General features: G+C 43.4%; 1 protein-coding gene across 2 annotated transcripts; it reads right to left on the reverse strand.

The window, feature by feature from the left end:
- Positions 1-6,139: 6,139 nt before the first annotated feature.
- Positions 6,140-20,533, reverse strand: slc29a4a (solute carrier family 29 member 4a). Of its 2 annotated transcripts, none has more exons than XM_019265072.2 (11): positions 20,279-20,533; positions 16,778-17,167; positions 14,042-14,173; positions 13,846-13,959; positions 13,017-13,145; positions 11,749-11,823; positions 11,403-11,662; positions 9,030-9,150; positions 8,715-8,902; positions 6,995-7,235; positions 6,140-6,903 (listed from the first exon to the last, which is right to left on the reverse strand). In XM_019265072.2, exons 2-11 carry the CDS (start codon positions 17,010-17,012, stop codon positions 6,758-6,760), a joined length of 1,641 nt encoding a protein of 546 aa, XP_019120617.1. In that variant the 5' UTR covers positions 17,013-17,167; positions 20,279-20,533; the 3' UTR covers positions 6,140-6,757. The 2 variants fall into 2 exon arrangements, with proteins under 2 accessions (XP_019120617.1, XP_019120616.1); XM_019265071.2 differs by having other exon boundaries at positions 11,394-11,662; positions 20,279-20,532.
- Between the last annotated feature and the right edge of the window lie 979 nt (positions 20,534-21,512).

A 21,512-nucleotide genomic window follows, 5' to 3' on the forward strand; every position in this document is an offset into this window, starting at 1 on the left:
ACAGGTGTCTCATATGAACGGGTACATCGCTGAGTAAATCAGCTTCAGTAGACTGATAGTTCGCAGTTCTACAAGGAACATTTCACCCGTCGGTTCTTTAAATATCCAGTTGTTGCAACGTAAAGAATAAGTCAGTACTACAAAGAACGTTTTTAAAGGCAAAGAAAGTTCATCAGATATATCCAAAGTGCTGCAAGTGTGACTTAAAGAACTCTTAAAGAATCTTACGGATTTGAAGGTTCTTCAGAGAGCTCAAAGTTCTCCAGAGCACTTAACAAGAGCAAGTTTTTCTTTGGGTGTATCGTATATATATGCAAAAGCAATGAATGCTGCACAGCGTTTTGTGTGACATCATTAAATAAGTTTCTCCCAACTCCCCGAACTCTCGTTAAAGTCCAACATCTCTGGATTCACGTCACAAAGTTTCTTGCAAACAGACAGTTAGGCTGACAGATAAATCTGTTATCCTGAATCCAGGGTGCTTTATTATAATTTCTTTACTCGTACCGAGATGTTTGAAGAGTATATTCTGACCTTTAAAACAGCACCACTAAAACTTAGACCTCTTTTACCCTTCTACTCCCGTTCTACCTTCCTCTATCTCCTCCTCCTCTCTACAGTATGTGGAGCAGAATGACTAATGATCAGTTGCTCTGTCACACACCAGAGACTTTCTTTCCCTGCAGCCATATCCAAAATTAGCACACACACACACACATACACACAAATACACAAAGAGGGCACATACGCACACCGACAAACATAAGTTCATGGACACACAGAGACAAGAGGGCCAGCTGCAGCAGGACACTTTGACCTGTATAACACCACGTACAAGACAGAACATTTAACCAGTCTGACGGGTTTGTACTTCTGTCCGGCCTTGTATGGAGATGCTGTTCTGTAACAGGAAGGTCAAAGGTCAAAATAAAAGGGAGAACGTCCGCTTACGAGAAGTCCTGTCTTTTATTCTCTGGAACTCTGTGACACAGATATGAAGCTAAATAAAGACAAACCTCTGATCTGTGGTGCAAAAGCTGCACAGCTGGACCTGAAGTCCTGCACGGTGCTCGATGTTGAGCTACAGCGCTCTCTGCTGGAGAGAAGTGGTCAATGCAGATTTCATTTTACTTCTTAATAATAATAATAGATTGATTTAGTGACGTGTCTTCAATATAAAACATAAAATAAGTCATGCTGGTCAGCTGTAAATTAAAGGAAACTACAGTGGCCACAAAACTAGCTCTGTCTAGAGTCAGTACCCCTGTAGAAACAGGACGGTCCACGGTGTTTGTAGATGTAGCGGGCTGATTTCATAGAAAAGTGGCACTCTAGATATTCCTAATATTCCTAATATTTCCTGTTTGGAGCCATGATTTCAGCGTTTTAATTTGACCTCCACTCACCATCTTTTTGTCTCTCTTTTTGTATGTGTGCTGAGCACTACACATGAACATCAGGCTGGTATTGAAATGATATATTTCAGGAAATGCAAAAAAACTTATTTTAAATTACACTTGTAGTTTATTTTCCTATGAAATTGTGTAATATTTTGAAAGTATAATACGTTTTTCAATTCATTAATTTCATTTTAAAATTATATTTCAGAGATTTTTCCATGTAACGCTACAGGATGATAGTTTCAGATAATAAAAAACATAGTTATGAACACTACCATTTTTTTCTGTAAATCTGACTCACTGGACCTTTAAACAAGAATTCTTATCAAATAAGACAATAATAATGAGTAAGATATTTTTAAAAAGAGCAGAGAAGGATGCAGCATAGAAAGCCGACCCTGGCAAACATTGTGCTGAGGTTGGCTGGTGGTGCCAGTAGACCTGCTGATGACAGTGAGACTGTGAGTCTGGACGAGGTCTGTGAGAAAGGATGTGAAGTACTTTGAAGGTTAAAAGTCAGATCTTAAAGTTGATCTGTTGTGTTACAGGGAGTCGGTGTAATTGAATCAGCGGAGGAGTTGACATGTTCAGTAGACTTTGTATGTGTACTGATGCAGGCCGCAGAGTTCAGGATGAGTTATCGATGCCCTGCACTTCTTCAGCACTACAGACGCTTGCGGTCATGGCACTGAGGATGATACATCCAGCTCTCAGCAATCAAACCTACTGTAACGTTTCATGTTTTGCAAAAACCGAGATAAGTCTGCACAATGAGAGGATCAAACATTTCTAAAAAAGAGGCTGAGCAAAGATTTGGTGAGATGAGGCTTTGTGGTGCAGGTGTGCTCTGCTAACAGCTGTTTAAACAGGAAAAATATCAGACTGACTAAATGTGGTTGTTTCCTGTGTGGCAGACGCTGACGTAAAGACACAGATAAAAAGTTTGTATCTCCTTCCATGTAAAAAAAACAAACAAAAACAGAAATGATTTATGAATGATTTACTCCAAACCTGGTCAACTTTTAGATGTTATATCGATGTATTGAGTTAAAGTTCCCACTTGTTTAGTTATATGCACATATTATATATCAAAATCTGGTTAAACATAAAAACCTAATTCTTACTTTGGAGTCTTTTTTTACAAATTTATCTGCGAAACATCTTCTGTACTTCATAAATATACAGAGTAGTGTCTGTGTGCAATCTTTTTTACACCATCCTCGTATTTCACAGTGTGCGGTCAGATGAGCTGGTTTCTGAAGAAATTCTTTGCTCACTGTGGCTGATTTAAAAATAGAAACAGGAAGTCAGGCTCACAGATATCACACCTTGAGGACATAAATTCAAACTTAAGATGCAGTTTAGTGTGTTTGCATGCAGCTGGACGGTCAAACTATAATTTCAAAGCGTCTTTCCTCTCGGCTCTACTTCTCTCTAATTGCAATGCAAACTTTCCCTCTGCTGCTCGTTTTTATGTTTTCTTCATTCTCGTCATAGTTATTTTCTCAGAGCGACGTGGCTCTGGCCTTTTGCGCTCCCTGTGGTTCGCTGTCTGTAATTTTTCACTTTTCTCATTTGGCTGAAGTTTATTCTACTGTTAAATCATAAGTCACTCTGGATAAAAAGTGTCAGCCAATGCCAGAAATATGTTCTGAAATGATAAATGATTCAACGGCAGCGGGGGAGAAGAAATCCAAAGGGTGCGTGCATTCTTTCTTACTGTAGTTTTGAAGTGTCGAATTCTGCAGGATTTATTCTCTCCAGTGCAGCTTAAATTTAAACTATTAATGCACCAGAAGATCAATATACTGGTGTCAAAATATATCACAAGAACTTCTTGAGAAGAACTCACTCACTTCTTTTTCTTTAAAATTTTTACAACAAAATACCCCTGAAGTAATCGAGTAATAATTCAGCATTTTAGGAAATATGCTTCTTCACTTTCCTGCTGAGCGTTAGATGTAAAGATTGACACGATGTTTGTACAGTAAATACAAATTTGGAGACAGCACCACATTAATTTAGCTCAGCATAAGGACTTGTTCTGCCACACAGTTACAAAATCCACCTACTAGCCAGCTCAATAATCATTAGGGCTGCGAGAAATAATCGATTCTTCAAATAGCTGAGGTGGTTTGGGCATCTGATTAGGAAGGCCTCCTGGGTGCCTTTCCTTTGGAGGTGTTCCAGGCACGTCCAACTGGGAGGAGATCACGGGTCAAACCCAAAACCAGAGGGACTTCATCTCAGCACATCTAGCCTGGGAACGTCCTGCTGAACCTGCTGCCACTGCGACTCAATCCTGGATAAGTGGAAGAAAATGGATGGATGGAGATCCCCCTGATGCAACCTAACAAATGCTAACCAGAGAAAATTACAAACACTATTCATTTGGACTTTCGTTGCACACTCTGGAGCCGAGGTACAACATACCACTTGATGCATCGGAATCAAATCACAGCCCTTTGAATCTGAATCAAATTGTGAAGTGACAAGAGATTCCTACTCATCATGATATCACGATATACTTAAATTTGCAAGCTTTAGATCGACTGGTTAGTGGACCCTTTAGACTACATTACAGACATGAGAGTGATATCAATCTTCTAATTAAACTCCCAAGAAGTCACATTATTCCTTTAAAGGACCAGTGTGTAGGATTTAGTGCCATCTAGTGGTGAGGCTGCAGTTTGCAACCAACTGAACATCCCTCGGCTCATGCACAAAAACCACAAAGTCAGTGTTTAGTTGTTTAGTGTCCTTTCTGGGACTCCTATGAACGCACTTCAATTCAATTTCTGCCCATAGATCTTCCTAAATGTTACACACTGCACCTTTAAATTAGTTTAAAAGGTGAAAATCCGACATAAAATATCAGTTTAACGTGCAAGTCTCTCTGAAATGTCCCTGTAGAGAGAGAGAAAAGAGAATGAAGGAGACTTTTCATGTCCTTTAATGACACATATGACCAAAAATAACTAAAAAACACCTTCAAACCCAGCAGCTCACTGAGAGGACGGAGGCCTCAGGCAATATGGCACCATCAGCACAGCAGGACATTCATACAGTAATGAGGTTAGCTCCCAAATGGCACCTAACTATTCTTCAACAGCGCTGACATTATTCACTCCGTTCATAGCCGTCACCTACATAATGCAGCACACGGGCCTGTTATTTCTTCATAATGTATGAACTCTGAACTCTGCTGCAGCAGGAGGTCGACTCTATCGCTGAAACTTTAATCAAATCCAACAGGAAACGTTGTGAGGCTGCTCAGTGCTGTGTTGAAACAATAACGCTCTCTGGATCTGTTCTACTCGATAAAGCTACAAAAAATATGAATCTGATATTTTCTTTGAGTGCATTTCATTCTGTATATTTACAACTTCTTTCTTTTTTTTCCATCCTTGTCAAACTTTTTATTACATTCACTCCTTTCTCGGCTACGAACACTGATCAGACTTTTTGGCACTGATTCTTAATATCCCCACATCGTGACATTACGCACTGACACGATGTTCAGAGGGACAAAGAGGGGGACACAAAACATTTAAATAAAAACACAACAAGTGCAAGACAACAGCCATAATCAGCTTAACTCATCAGTAAGTTCAACATTTTGTTCTCTTTCCAGCCAACAGAGGGTGCAAGAAGTGACGTTGAACTCAAATAATAATGTTTAAAAAAACATTTTTCATGTCTAGTTAATTACTTTTCAGATAATATAACAATTATTTAAAGCTTTTCCCATTCAGATTAGATAAATAAGATCGACTTGACTTGATTTTTGAGGATTTTTCAGAATCTTGTGTCATTAATGAAAACTGTAATTTCCTTTTAAGGCACAGTAAATTAAAAACTACACTGTGTAGCAGTGTTAATTGTTCACTTTGTTAACGCTAAATACATATTTTTTAAAAAACAAACACTTTTAGTACTTTTATATCAAACTCCTTCTATTTTCCCCTCATGTAAATCAACACTTAGCTTGTACAGTAGGTCGTGATATTGGTTTACATTTCCAATAATTTAAATCCCTTTCATAGTTACACACAGTGCTCATATTACATTACACTTGAAAAACACACATTACACGTGCTCACTTCTGATTTACAGTGAAGTAAATTAGGCTCCGTTTAAAGCAACACTGTAACATTTTAAATCATGTTGATGTCACACTGACTTGAAGTGAATGGTGTCTCTGTCTGTTCTCACACTATGTAACTTTGTGCATGATCACCCACGAGAAGTACGTAACGCTTCACGGCACTAAGTCACACAGCACCAACTATTTCACTGATTCTGGTGAAACTGGATCATATTTTATGGAGGAAATGTTTTCTGTTTTTTTCCTCTGATGTCCTCCGGCTGCTCCGCCTCAACTCTCTCTGTGATTTACAGAGTTTCCTGATGGACAGTGAAGTAAACAGCTGTAGCTGCTGTTAGCTCAGTTCGTTAGCTGACTGGACTGTGAGTGTTTGGACCACCGGGAAGAAGAGGAGGAGGTTTTTTAGGCGAATACTGACATGGTGTAGTGTCGTGCCAGAATCGGCTCAGCAGCCTCTATGGACATAATAACAGAGGAGAAAAGACCGAAGAGGACGTTGATGGAGGAAGGAGAACGAGCGAGCAAGAAGAAGAGTAAATCTGGGACTGACTTTTAGTGGTTGGTGAAATAAAAGGCTGAAAGACAGACGCCGAGCTGGGCTGACTGCTATGTTTGCTGTCGTTGACCTTTCTTGATGTTACGAAAGTTGTCAACTCCCTAGTTTTTGTGTTTTTTGTAAAATGGCACAGTCAGAGGTTTTCAATAACATTTACCTGAAATCAAATCACCTCCTCAGTCGTATTTTCATGGGAGGAGATAATAATGAGGAAACAGCTGAAGCAGCTGGTCCAGAAAGACATCATCTCTCTACTCTGAATACCAACAAATGTAACAGATGTGACCTATGACATAAGGTCTCTTTAATCCCCCTGCAGCTGAACATCACTTGACTTTACACGGTACAAATGTCAGCCGATCTGTTCGCACACACACATGCAGACGTTAATTTCACTGTGAGACTCTCGGGGGGCTTCTGCCGCCCTCCAGGGAAAAGTTCATCGCAGCAGAGCCGAGACGTTTGAGGCTTTTTTTTTTCTTTTCTCGTGTTTAACATACTGAATCCCTTTTTTTGTCTCATATTCTGCGAAGCATGATTCAGTCTCAGAGTATAAACATAAAACTTTGCTCAGCTGGACTCCAGTCCATCAGTTCGCTGCTTCTCCCGACCAGGATATCGTGTTGAAATGGCTGCAGGTGTGTGTACATGTACGTGTGTGTGTGTGTGTGTGTTTTGACTGTGTGTGGACATTCAATACCCGGTAGCGTTGGCAGATGTGTGTATGTTGAGTGTGGAGAAACGCGCTCCTGATGCCGGAGCGGTGAAGCTGTAGGCTGCGTACGCCACAGCCGAGCCCACCATCAAGCCGGTCATATAGGAGACTGTCATGGTGTTTCCTGTAGAGAGACACAAATACAGAAGCTTATCCAGAGTGAACCTCTACCACCTCCTCTACATACAGTTATTTTTCTATTAAATAACTCTCACCTGCTAGCTCTCTCTGTTCAGGCGGCACTTTACCAGCAGCCTGGATCATCGGCACGGACCCGAAGTACCCGTTAGTGACGCCCATGAGGAGGGAGAAGAGGCAGGGCCAGGCGGGGTGGGACAGGGTGGGGGCGCTGGCCGGGTACACGCACATGACGAACAGAGGGATGAAGACGATCCTCAGGCAGGAGAAGAAGAGCAGGCGGCCTCCGGACCAGTCGTACGGCAGCGCAGCCAGGATCTGAGGACAGAGCCGGGGGAGGTTAAATCCTCTTCTGCTCCGTCGGAGAAGTTCAAATGAAATGTGAACTTGCACTTTTCTGAAGATTAGACTCAGTCATTCTCGAGGCTGTCGCTCTGCTGGCTGCTTACGGCAGAGCACAACAATGAGTCAGAATACATTTTTCCACTCCATTTCTTACTCATTGTTATCGTTTCACCTCTAAGCTACCTTAATTTCCTGTCCCCGTTTTCTATTTAATTTCTCTTCTTATCCTTTTTTTTCCCCACCTCATCTCAACAAAATGCTACATTTGCCTTGCAAACAAACTCAAAGCCTGAAATCAGAACAACCAACTTTCTTTCCTTTCAAAGTCAAAATTATGACTTCAGGGCACCAGATAAGACTTTCAGTCTTGAATATTCAGATAAAACCTTTGAGCTAACTGCAATTATCCAAAAATAAACCAACTCTCAGAAATGGAGCGACTCCTTTAACATTTTCACAAGGTCGACACCGCTGTGAAGTAGACTGTGTCTCTCGCCGGGGAGCCTGCCGTACAATTAAATCCAAGAATCTCAGGAAATGTTAAATTAAAGGAGGTCATTTCTGTATTTTCTGGGATTGCCAGGAACTACCAACATAAAAGACGAGCTTCCAGTTAACAGCTATGGATGCTGAGTTGATAAAGTGTGTTTACATGTGAATGAAAGGGTATAATTCCCACTGAGGATTGGGCGGAGGGGGCATGTCCACTTCACTTTTTACAATTTGATTAACTCACCAGAGGGACGTCTAAACGGTGTCCTCTTACTGTCAAACTGCCAAAATCCAGCTAATCCAATTAAAATGTTAAAATGTTCATCTGAGTCGTCTCCGGTAATTACAGTGCGCTCACAGCGTTTAAGCCGTTTGAGCAGTAGCCAGTCAGGATTTATAGACGTCCTCTCAGACAACATACAAGCTTCATCTTCCTTCTTAGTGGAGGTTGTGAGGTGGAGTACCAGAAACATCTAGCTGTATTTATTTACAGATAAACCTCAGAAAAAGCGCTACAACTGATTATAAGTCAAAGATAAAGGCAGTGCTTCATGTCCTTCATATCTTAAATCTGCAATTCTTTTGCCACTTGGGGGCAGCGGAAACAAGCTGTGAGCACAACGCTGACATTTTATCAGCCTGAAAGAGAATAAACGTGTCAGCAAAGAGTTTTTACACACGTCTTCACCACCTGATGAATGTAAGTCCAGTATTTACTCACTTTTATCTCTGTTTTTGGTCTCTACCAACTCCTGCGGGAAATATCTGGACCTTTAGGAGCTCTACTAACTGTGAAAATATCAACTTAAACTGTTTTATTAGTGCCTAAAGGTTAGATTTTATATGTGACTTTTACTACAAGTAGCACCTACATTAAACAATAATAGGAAACTAGAGGCAGATATTTATACATACACGCTTTTTATTCTGCTTTAAGAGTTTAAAATATGTGCGCCTTACCTTCCCAACAAAGTCCGACATGTTGAACGTGGCCATGATGAGGATGGGGAGCCACTCGCCTAAGGTGGGGTTTCGTATCTCTGACTCCAGCCCGGGGAACAGACACAGGGTGATGCTGTAGGTCACTGCTATAGACAGCATGTACGCCCAGATCACACGGGACACCACGTAACGATGTAAGATCATGTCTGGTTGGAGAAGACACACACACAGGAGCGAGTTAATTCACTGAGAACATCCGCTCCTCCTCTAATCATCAGGGGATGTGTTTAAATCTTAAATCTGTTGGTCAGAGGGTAATTGAGCAGAGAGTACCGCGGACGCCGGGCCAGCTCTTCCTTATCTTCGCTTTGGGGGCGTCGAATCTCACATACGTCCCACCCACAATGTCTTCAACGCCTTCCTCTGTAGGGGACGGTCCTGTCCCACCATTTCCCTGAAGAGATGCAGACAGAGAGACAGTTCGTAACTTTTCTACCATGAAACTGGATCATATTTTATAGAGAAGATGTTTGCTGATGTCCTCCGCCTCAACTCTCTGTGATTTACAGAGTTTCCTGATGGACAGTGAAGTAAACTGCTGCCAGCTGTAGCTGCTGTTAGGTAACGTTAGTTCAGTTTGTTAGCCGGGCTGCACGGACTGCAGCAAGGGAGTGTTAATGTTTGGACCACAAGGAAGAAGAAGAAGAAGAAGAAGAAGAAGAAGAAGAAGAAGAGGAAGAGGTTTATCAGGCGAATGTTGACAGGGAGCAGAGCCGGTGTCGTGCCAGAACAGGAGCTGAGCAATGTAATTGGGCTCAGCAGCCTCTATGGACATAATGACAGAGCAGAAAAGACCAAAGAGGACGTTGATGGAGGAAGCTAATTAGAAGAATAAAAGGCTGAAAGACAGACGCTGGGCTGACTGCTGTAATAGTCAGTAATATTAGCTGCTGCTGTTGTTGTTGTCGACCTTGTTGATGTTTGGCTGTTGGCAAAGTTTCTCGTTTTTGATCATAAGTATTTTCAAGGCTTTTTGAAGGACGTTAACAGTTAATTAAGAAAACACTAGAAGTTCCTGTCACGCTGTAAATAATCAGATTCTTTTCACTGGTTTTAACTTTTTAATCATTTCAAGCTTCCTGGCTGCATGACATCAGCTTTTTATGGCTGCGGTTATTAAAGATGGCTGAGAGTGGCTGCAGGTTGACGTCATGATGTTGGAGAGACTCGGCACACACACACACACACACACACACACACACACACACACACACACACACACACACTTCCTCCTACAGTAATGCAAATGTATTCTTTCCAAACACACACACTTGTTCATATGCACATCACGCAGACACACAGGTACGCACCATCAATTATGCACTCAAGCACACACACACACACACGCACGCACGCACACATTCAAGCACACACACACACACACCAATCCATTAGTTGATTAGAGGGACTTGTGGGCCAGAAGGCACTACTCTTCTTGATTATCTCGTAATATAGAGCGCTGCCTTGGTTTCCCCTGGCAACCAGAACAAAGAGCTGCCTGAATCAGCCCCTAGACTCTCACACACACGCACACACACACACACACACACACACACACACAGACACACACACACATATACACATGCACACATGCACATACACACTGTAAAACACAGGGGGACGTCCCCCACACTCACACACTTGTCTTCGGCGTAATGGTGTGCAGACGCACACACATGGCGAGATGACAGCCTGAGGTGAAGTGTGGTCCTTTGAAGGCTCAAACTCACACACACACACACACACACACACACACACGCACACGCACACACACACACACACACGCACACACACACACACACACACACACACACACACACACACACCTTCCCTCGCTGTCAGGACCTCCTCTCCTCTTTTTTGCTCTTTGTTGTTTTTTCGTGATCATCTCTCGCTCTTCACTCCCCCCCCCGGCTGGCTGCCGCTCTCTGCTGTCTCACCCCGTCTGTCTCACCTCTTTGCCCCAACAGTTTTCTCCCTCTCAGTGTCGTGACTCTCATCTTCTCTCTGTTCGCAGGAGGCCGCAACCTCCCCCTTCCTCTTTAAAACTCCATCTGTCTCCATCTTTCCCCCCGCACACCACCAGCCCCGCTCTCTATCCCTTCATTTTTCTCTTTCTCCATCTCAATATTTCTCCTTCTGAGCGGTAGCCAAAAAACAGTCCGTAGCTTCAACAAATGATTCTGCATTTTAAAATGCACACTCATTCACTGTGTGCACACTCTGTGAAACTGAAATCAACAACTGCAGCACAGAAGCGTTTCCCCAAAGTCTTATGGACAGTGAAGTAAACCGCTGCCAACTGCAGCTGCTGTTAGCTCAGTATGTTAGCTGGACTGTGAGCTCAGAGCACCGGGGGAGTGTCAGTGTTTGTAGCCAGTGTTGTGCCAGAACAGGAGCTAAGCAAGCACGTAACGTAACTGGGCTCAGCAGCCTCTATGGACATAATGACAGAGGCAAAAAGACAGAAGAGGACGTTGACAGAGGGAGTTAAGAAGAGAAAAGGAGAGAGTGAGCAAGCAAGAAGCCGGACAAGAGTAAATCTGGGACTGACTTTTAGACGCCGAGCTGGGCTTCTTGTGGACACCACACACACATGTACACACCGTATAGTCAAGAAACTGTCAACAAACTTACAAATCTTACTTCCTCTGCAGTGACGTCATGGTGAACCCGGTATCCGGTCCCGTTGTCACGCGGGTCCTGACATTTGCCGGGACCTTTGCCCTGCGAGTGGCTGGTGTAGTAGCGGACGAATCGAGAGCGACGGACCAGCAGGTGAAGCAGGAAGCAGAGCATCTCCATGCTGATGGAGACGAGGAAGAAGATGAGCGTGTTCCTCCTCTCGTCGGGGATCAGCAGCTTGGTGAAGATGCGGGACAGCGAGATGATCACCCCCGCTGTACCTGGATGTGAACGGAGGAGGATGTAAGAATAAGCAAAGGTGGGAGATGAGGATGAAATCAGGGATGTGCTGAGTGTTCGTACTTACTCTCTCCAGTCATCACCCCCTGTGTGTACCTCTTGGGCAGCATCCCCATGTAACCATAGAAACTGGACTGCTGCACTGGGGAAGGATGAGGAAGTGGTTATCAGCGCCTAACAGTCAACACTGTAACAACACAATTTATTTAGAGGCACAACTTCCTGAACCTCCTGAACACGCCACTCGAGAGAAGCCGCTCTGACCTCCGGACCTCCGACTAATTAAACTCTTTCTAGTACCGGCTGACAGGCGCCGCGTTCACGCTCGCAGTAACAACAAGGAAACTGGCTCGGTGTTTGCAAGTCATTAGCAGCAGCTGAGGTCTGAAGCTTCTGCCGTGTTTGTCCTGACACTGCTGCTCGTTCATTTGACAGATCTGACTGATATTTAACACCACGAGCACCAAAATTTCACGTTATCCGCATGCATACAGAAAGAGGACAGAATATCATGATCGAAAAAATGTGGTGAAATTCAGTCCGAGCCACAATAGATAAACCTTTTGTACTGTTTTATATCTATAGATCTCAATCTTATATAATCTATACTTACATTTATCTATATTCACTGCAGGAATCTCTCCATTAATCAAATGAATGGTTGTGATGCTGCTATGACGTTCAACATCACCGGTATATTCTGTTTACACTTTGAAGGTGTAGTAGTTTAACAGAGAACCTGCAGTAATATTTTAAAACTTAACAGCAGTGTGACAATCAAATATGATATAATCAAATATTCATAGTTTTCAGTCAGAAGTAAGAGAGGCCCCCGAGGTCTCATACGCCAGGAAAGCCGGTGAACGCTGCTCTACTCAGTCATCTGTCTGTACGTCATCTGTGCCGCAGATGGCTAATGCCACAATATGAAGAAAGATACATGAACGGACTGCAAGATTTGGTCACTTGTCATCACTAAACATATACAAACAAACACATATCATGTGGAGAATCCCTCCCCTTACACTTCAGTACAGAGAGTTATATTTGTAGTAGTAATATATATATTCTTGATTTGGATGGGTCAATAATTTTTCTGTTTGGGAGGTGAAGACGAAACTTTCACATCTGATCTTCACAAATCTACAATCTCCTTCTCTGGGCTCTGTCTGAAGGTAAAACACCTACAAGCAACTAACAAAGACTGCATATTGAAATTTCCTCCTAATATTGAGATATAATGTGTACATTTTGCTCATTTTCATGTTGAGCTAAGCATTACAGTTAATATACAGACATGTCACGTCTAGATAGAGTTATTATTATTAGTAGTACCTGTACATCCAAAGGCCACCACTCCCACTGACACGAGGTTGACGATGTAAGCCTGCCTGGTGGTGAACTTTGCCAGCCACACATCAAACACACTGACGAAGACCAGCGGCCCGAGAGCTAAGATGTAACCTGCAGAGACAGGGAGACATGACTCAGCACATATTCGACCGGCCAGACATGCAAAAAAAATCTTTCATCTGAAGTTTATAACTCCAGAGACAAGCTCTCGAGCAGACAACACACTTCAAAAGACATTTCTTCAAGGGTGCATGCGGAACTATACGACGATGGTACCACCGTCTCTTCACGTGCCGTATATATGTGTGGAGATATCAAACTTTTCCTCGAGGTTCATACATTTTCAAAGAGGATAAACAACTTTAATATTTTTTATGTTAGTCTCCAACACATCGCAGCGTCTTACTGAGAATTATTTACACAGCTAAGACGTGTAGTAACTCTAGAAAACAGCTTTTTAATGAGTGAGTGGGCTATGTTTGAATGTTGTGTCCCATAAATCTGCCTGAATGTGCACTCTTAAAAATGTTTTGAAAGCTGAAAACAAAACTGAAGATGAGCTTGTAGAAAACAGAAAAGAAATGCGCGCACTCTGCAAAGACAGGCCCTCGTGGATTCAAGATCTTTGGCGAAGTTTGTTTGAAACATTTTAGGAATAAGAACCACAGGAGAATCACGACAGAGTGGATTTTTAAATCTCTTTAAACTGTCTTTCCATTTTTTGCTCCTCTGATAAGCCTCGAGGTTCCCAGAGGTTCGTTAATAAATAAGTTCCAGCAGAAGTTCCCATAACCAGAGATATTTCACTTACCCACAGTGATCCTGGTGTGCATGCTGAGTCTCTCCACCAGCACGTTGTTGAGGATGACGGCCAGCAGAGCCACGAGGATGTACGTCAGACTCATGTCGAACACAATGGACGTCCCTGAAACACACACACACACACACATGACTCATGGGAGCTGGAGATGGACGTGCACTCTGGGTTTATTCATGCATATTCATACCTTTAAACTTGTCGTGCAGGTAGTCCACATCAGTGATGAAACTGTTGTAAGGAAGCAGGAAGCCCACCCCGGCCAATAACATTGCAAAGTAGATGCCATGGTAACGGTCGTCAGGGATCGGCTCTTCAAAGTCTGAGCGGGGAAGGAGGGAGTGAAGGGTTAGAGGATTTTTAAGGAGTATGAAGTCGCACGTCTGAATTAGGTCTGAAGCAACGCACTCGATCTTCATTAAGGCCAATCAGGATGAATGAAACTGTATCAGCAGCAGCGACGCCTCTGCTCCACTGACGGAGCAGCTAATGCAGCCGAGGACTTTGTTCCTGGGCTGTTGGTGGTAAATTGATCAGAGGAACTGCTGATCGTAGTTTCAGCTACTTTTGTGCTCTGCGGCGGATTCGGCTTCTTTATACAACTGTTCATAATCCTCTGCTAATCCTGTGAGCCTCGCATTAACAGCTCCGAACGAAAACATTTATATTTTCATGGTAACAGCAATGATAAATGATTTTAATATTAATTTTCTTGCATTTTAATAACCACACGAGCAGTGGCAATGCATAAACGACACACAGATCCCGTCCTTGTGGGTTTGTTGTTTCTGGCATTAGTGAAAGGAAGTGAAGGTGTTTCGGATTTGTTCCGAGTAAAAGCAAACTGTGAAGTTAAGCACAAACACTGAACATCACCGTGGCTGCACAGACAGAAAGATACATCACCGCCCACAGAAACTCAAACCTCATTAACTGAAAAATCCGATGAAGACAGTGCAGCACCGCCAGCACTGTGTGACTGACGTTTCAGTGCAGAAACTGGCAGTATGGAGGTGTTTTATGGTGGATTTTTTTTATTTTCAGACATTCATGTTTAGGGACTGTGTTCAAGTTATTTGGGTTGTGACGAGAGTGGAGTTATATCTCTTTTTCTTTGAACCCTGCTCTTAACTTGAAACTGTAACACCTCCTCACATCTTGTCGAAATAAGAGACAGGTAAGACTGAGCTGACCCAATTTTAACCATTTTTAATGGTTAATGGACCTTCTAATGTTTCTTTAACAAACACTCTCGTCCTCTGGATGTGACAAAGTGCATCTTTATGGAAGATGGTGCAAGTGAACGTTGTCTTTTCTGGTGTGTCTTTACAGGAGGATGAGAAAATGCTTTTCCTCAGTAAATTAGCTCACAAATTAAACCTAAAACACTCTAATGAGACACATTTAGCACCAGAAAAGAAAATCTATCTTCACACCAAGCGGAAACCTCCGTGGCTGTGAAGTGAAGCCAACACCGAGGTGCCAAAAAACTGCAGCTACTTGAGGCTGGCTCCAGAAGTGAGTCAGCCTCCATAAGTCCCCATGTTAAAATGTCACAGCAGAAATAAACATGTTTACAACAGTTTTGGTCTCTGTAGTTAATTTCCCACTCATGACATACCTAATAACTATAATGAAAGGGAAAGCTAGACTAAAATGTATATTTAGGATGAGAGAAGACGCTCTCCTGACACCATCCTCCCTCTCTATGACCCTCTTTCATCCTCTAATCGTGTGTTCAGTCCCTTATTATTAGATTGTATTGTAGCTACAGGGCTGTACGGATTAATTCAGTCTGACTTTCCACAGCTCTCTTCTTTTTCTGTCTTTAAGGGAAAAGGCAGACTCGGTCTCTGCGGAGATACTCCTATTCTATTTTCTGTACATTGAGATATGGAGTCTGACAGCTACAGGACAAAGAGAGGCAGAGACAAAGGATGGAGAGACTGGGAGGGCTTCTGACAATCTAGGGCCCTCGCTGTGCATCCTTGGTCACTTGTGATCTGATTAACGTGCCCTTTGTGCAACCTGTGTAACCAGGCAACACAGCAATTTTCTGTTAACAGGCTTGACTCATGTTTTTATACATACACGTCCCTCGTTCTCGCTCTGTGTTTTTATTCCTTCTCTGCCATCTTCTGCAAAAAATGTAAAAAAATAATAATAATATGCGAACGTTGATGTTTGTTCCAGGAATGTTTTTAAAGTAAAACTAAAAGTATAAACTCTAATGATGCTGCAGCTCCTGTTTATCTTCTATATGAATGAGATCAAACTGTTTGTGGATGCGTTTGAGGAAATGATGTCTTCAAGCCTCGGGGCGGGTGTTTCCGATGGCAGCGGCTGACGTGGCGTGGGTGTTGCTAGGAGACAGGCTGTCAACCACAAGATGTTTTTTCATCCTTTTTTTTCCCGACGAGCACACACAGCTTTGTTTAGGTATCACGTTATGTATTCGGTAGCCGTCTGTTCCTTATCAACACTCGGCATTCAGCGCACATCTACACAAGGGAACTTCCTCTTATTTTGAACAGTAAAAATTGAACTGAAAATCCAATCGAAGCTCCGGCACTGTTCGTCATGCAAGTAGAGTAGGGCTTGCTGGTGATAACTGATAATATATACTACACCAATCAAAACATTAATAATCAGTACCACTGCAGAAATAAAACTGAAATGTATTTTTTGGTGATTAAAGTCAAAACAACTCTCAGCACAGCTGATTGGAAAGCAGTGAACTGATCACTAATCTATCAAGCGCACTTTGTGTGTTTCGCAGGAGATGGATATTCCTGTGGTCTTCTTTTTTCACTTTGATGAACTGTTGTTGTTGACACATTTGTCTCTTTCCTCCTTTCCGTTTCTTGTTTATCTATTTATAAAAATCAGACACACACACAGATAGTGAGAATAAAAACTCCCTCACCAGGTTCGGACAGAGCCAGCACTCCTCGCTCGGGGGCGTCTTTACTGATCTCCTCCTCCTCCAGCTGGTACGAGTCGAAGCTGTAGCTCTGCACCACGCTGCTCTCTCTTCCCTCTCTCCAGCCCTCCCTCCCTCCATCCCTCCATAAAGCTCTTCCTCCATCCCTCCACACATCCCTCTCTTCGGGCGTTTGGACCGGCGTGGGCCTGCGGCGCTCCGCTCCCACTGAGCCCATCTCAGCGCTTGAATATACACAAACCCAAACACACGCACACACACACTAAACACTCCTCGACACTACAAGCTACACACTCTTAGGAGCGTGCATGTTAAACACAATCACCACGACACACACTGGAAGAGACAGGAGACCTTCAGATGATGGAGGGTCTGCAGGGGGAAGACAGAGGCAGAAGCATGATTAAAATGTAAAAGATGAACAGAGATGGAATAAAAAACAAACAAACAATCTGTCACAAGAGTCAAGGTTAGACAGCCGAAGAAACGCAGCTTTCCGTGTGAGCGTTTGTGTGTGAGAGGCATATTAAATGAGAGCAACAAAGTGACAAAGATGCACAACTGAGTGAGAGACAAGGTGAGAGAAAACGCAGCTCTGCATTCGATGAGCAGGCGCTGAAATATACATCGCTGTACAATGACGGAGAGATGAGACCGGGTGATCAATTAACCACCAGACACAAAAGTTAATCAATCCCAATTTTGATGATCAGTGAAGCCAACAATACCAAACCTTTACTGGTTTGAGCCTCTCAAATGTGAGGAGATAGATAGATGAATCAATAGTTAATTAACTGTAATATATACAGAATAAGGATAATGAGCCAGAACAGTAAACAACAAAGTCATTCTAAATAAATTAGCTGACATAACGGCTTCTTAATTAGCTATTTAATTTTGGGGCGTTCAAAGTGAAGGTTACCCAACGAAAAAGCAAAATATCAGCAAGCCTGTGCAGGGCGTTCCAGACGTCCCTCTACCCAGCAAAGCATTCCAGCTCCTCCTGGGAGATCCCGAGGCGTTCCCAGGCTAGATGGGATATAAAGTCCCTCCAACAAGTTCTGGTTCTGTCCCAGGGTCTCCTCCCAGTTGGGAAGCACCAGTCCACCTCCAAAGGAAGGAGGCATCCTAATCTGAACCACCTCAGTGGCTCCCTCCAGGTGTCTGAGCTCCTAACCTTATCTGAGCCCAGCCACCCTTTGGAGGAAACTCATTTCAGGCGTCATTCTTTTGGTCACTACGCAAAGCTCATGACCTTAAACCTTAGAGCTTTGCCTCCTTCCCACAACAGTCCACATTATTGCTAATGCTGCACTAATCCACCCGTCCATCTCATGCTCCATTTCCCTGTCACTCCTTAACAAGACCCCGAGATACTTGAACTTCTCTCTTCCACCATTTTCTGGCAGATAACCATGCCAAGGAGGGAACCATGCCAACAAGCTTCTGGACTACCTTTGCGACATTTGGCAGAGATATGGGCGAGGCTTCCCCTGAGTCTGAACCGTCTCCTCTACAGAGGACTTATTTACTGGGTTTGGAAGCTCCTCAAAGTGCTCTTACCACCACTCCACAATATCCCCTGTCCAAGTCAGCAGTCCTCCCCGCTGGCTGAACACAGCCTGAGCCAAATCCTGTTTTCCTTTCCTGGATCATTGCACGGTGTATCAGACCTTCCTTGAGGCTAACTGAAAGTCATTTTCAACGGCTGCAGGCCTTTTAGTCTTCCTGGTACATGTCTGCTGCCTCAAGTGACCCCTTGGCAAACCAAACGATTAAGGCCTCCTTCTTCAGCTTGCTGCTGGTGTCCACAAGTGGGTTCTTCAAAAGTTTCTGCCACGACAGGCACCGATCACCTTCTGACCACAGCTCCTATGAGCCACCTCAACAGTGAAGGCTGATTTGATGTCTCCAAGACCCCATAGACAGGCGCTCCACCAGACGTTTTCAGTTCACCACAACAACACAGTAGCACTCAGCCAGGAACTTGGAGTATCTCCACACCTACCCTGGGCAACTCAGGAATAAGGGGAGAGTCCAGCATCTCTCCAGGGCTCTATTTCAAGCCCCGACTTGGTAACGCTCCACCTCCCTCACCAGCTCCTGTTCCTTCCACACAAGCAAGGGGATGTTTCATATCCCTAGGACCAGTCTACGATGCCAAGCATCAGAGAAACACTCGGCATGTGAAACATCTGACCACTTTACCTATCCCTGCAGGTGGGCGACCACAGGGCGGCGGCTCCATGTAGCTCCAGATGCTTGCTGCCTTTATATCTATTCATGTCGGATGACATATAGAGTCCCCTAAATCTGACACAGTGGACCTTTAAGTAATGTTTAACTAATGCATGACTTGCATGCATGATTTAATGCGTAGAAGCAAATCAAAGAGTTCGTGAGATGCAGGCATTTACATAACAAGAATAAAAGATACGTCCTGCATTAATTAACTCTTTAAATCATGAGTCATCCTTTAGTTAAGCATTACTTAAGTACATGCCCTGACTGTAAAGTGTTATAGTCCTCTTTCTTTCATCACAGCAGCTGAGGCTCTTTCATTAACTCCAGTCTACAGGGAACCGTCGAGGAAACTGTTATTGTTCCAGACTAGATCAATATGAAAGGGTAGCGACACTGGTCCATACGCAAACACACAAAGAAAAGCTCATTGTGTAAACCTGGGTGGTTACACAGAGCTCTGTCACCACACATGCAAAACAAATCCATGTGGCCCCTGATGACCCGCGAGCTTACATATCAGCTCTTCACCTACAAAACTGAAGCGAGATCCTTTAAACCTGCGGCTGTCTGGCAAGCTGATGTAAGAAGGTTATCAACTCTGTACATGTGGGCTCGTGCTCGAGTGGAAGCAGAGAAACAGGTGATTAAATAAGACACACGCTTTTGAATAGAAAAAAAGCTTTTCAGAGGTTGTGTGGTTGTTTTTTTAAAAATCTAATCACTGCAGGTTCCGTCTCCAGACTTGAGGTGGCGCTCTCAGCCCCTCCTCCTTTAAATTAAAAGGCTCCAGCCAGCAAACCATAATTGAATTGCAGTCCTGTATCACGCTGCAGCTTCTATTGTTTACTTATGTAAGAATAAAATGGACATCAGGAGTGAGGAAAAAACAAAAACACTTGATTTCACACCTCATGCTGGGAAATAAATCTTTGCGTTGATCCCCAAATCAATTAAGCTCACGTGCTTCTACACAGGCAATACAAATGTGATTAATTAAAGGAAAAAAAACAAAAAACACACGACGGCTCAGAGCAGGATTCACGATGCTCTCTCAGTTCTTCTTCTTCTCTAAAATCATAATTCAAACGATCCTAAAGTCCAACAAGGTTTTTTTTATTTTTTTTATGTCGCTTTTACATCCAACCTTGTTTTTGTCTGAAACGCCCGCGACCATCGCTCCTTCTCCCCTCAGATAAAAAAACAAACACACAAACAACAGGTTATTAACGGCCCCTTTACCTCCAGTGTCTCCCCCTTGTTTGGCGTCCGCTCCCCTCCAACAGCAGCGGGAGCGGGAGTCCTTCTTTCCTGCAGGGTCCTCGGAGTGGTCTCTGTCGGTCGGCTGGGACCTGGTCTCTCCTCCTCCTCCTCCTCCTCCTCCTCTTCTTCCTCCTCCTCCTCCTCCTCCTCAACCCGTCTCCATCAGACAGAAGGGAAGCCCGTCCTGTGTGCGCTCCTAATCCAGCAGCAGAGGGAAAGGAAAGGAAGCGTGGATGGATGGATGAGGAGAGCGAGAAGAGGAGGAGGAGGAGGGAGGAAGGGAGGAGGAGGAGGAGGAGGATGAAATCATTGAAATGCATGTTAAACAGCAACTTTTTTTTTAGATAATTAAAGCACATTTTTTGCATACAGAGAGTGTTATCAAACTGGGATTAACATTTTTATTCCAAAAGGGGACAAAAAGACAAAATGTATGACACGTCTGACACATTTCTAACTAGATTATGATGATTCACCCTGCACTCCACTGACAGAAATCTCCTCTTTACAGTCTATTTAAAAACTTCTTCAAATGCCACAGCAATAAGTCGAGTATGACTGGTTCAGGGATGACTTTAAATCGCTTTAAAACTGACTTCTCAGTTGTGCATATAAATCCCAGGAGGTCCTGCAGGAGCATTTGTTCCCAAGTTGTAATTTGTCCTTTGACAATGTCTTTTCAGTCTCCTCTATTTTTTTGTCATTATTTCTCATTCTGTTCTGGCTTTGTTGGCATGATACGTGAAGGACGTGCGCACTGCCAAAAGCATATAGATAAGAAAAAGCAGTGGGAAGAACAATAGAGGCTGGAAATTGTCTCTGTGGAGCCTCTGTGTGATTGACAGTTTTATCAGTTTAGTTCAATATGCTAATGCTTTATTATTGGCAGGGCCTCTGTCATATTGCACACTGCTACTGTAGGAGCAGAGCCAAATGGGAATCAGCTAAAAGGTATAGCTGTCTTTTTAGGTGTGCTGTTAGTGCAGCACAACAGACCTGCAGCTGCAGCTGCATTACAGGACGTGAGGACGTGGATATGAATCACATTCATTGTGCCTTTGCTAATAAAATAAATAAAACAAAGTTTGATGTTTTCACTCATCTTATGCTGAATCCAGTTCACCTCGCTCTTGGCTCGACTTCACAGATCACATCAAAGGTCGGCTGTGTCGAATGCATCATGCAAAAGGTTTATCTCATCAGAATGCCGAAG

This window comes from Larimichthys crocea, chromosome XII, assembly GCF_000972845.2.
Source record: "Larimichthys crocea isolate SSNF chromosome XII, L_crocea_2.0, whole genome shotgun sequence".
Classification (NCBI taxonomy): domain Eukaryota; kingdom Metazoa; phylum Chordata; class Actinopteri; family Sciaenidae; genus Larimichthys; species Larimichthys crocea.

What these genes read in the sequence shown, in the direction of transcription:
- slc29a4a (XM_019265071.2), bottom strand. Translation starts at nt 17,012, where the DNA reads ATGGGCTCAGTGGGAGCGGAGCGCCGCAGGCCCACGCCGGTCCAAACG. An exon ending in GCACACCAGGATCACTGTGG is followed by an intron (nt 13,146 to 13,845) that starts GTAAGTGAAATA and finishes CTGTCTCTGCAG; the next exon opens with GTTACATCTTAGCTCTCGGG. An exon ending in TGAACAGAGAGAGCTAGCAG is followed by an intron (nt 6,904 to 6,994) that starts GTGAGAGTTATT and finishes GTCTCTCTACAG; the next exon opens with GAAACACCATGACAGTCTCC.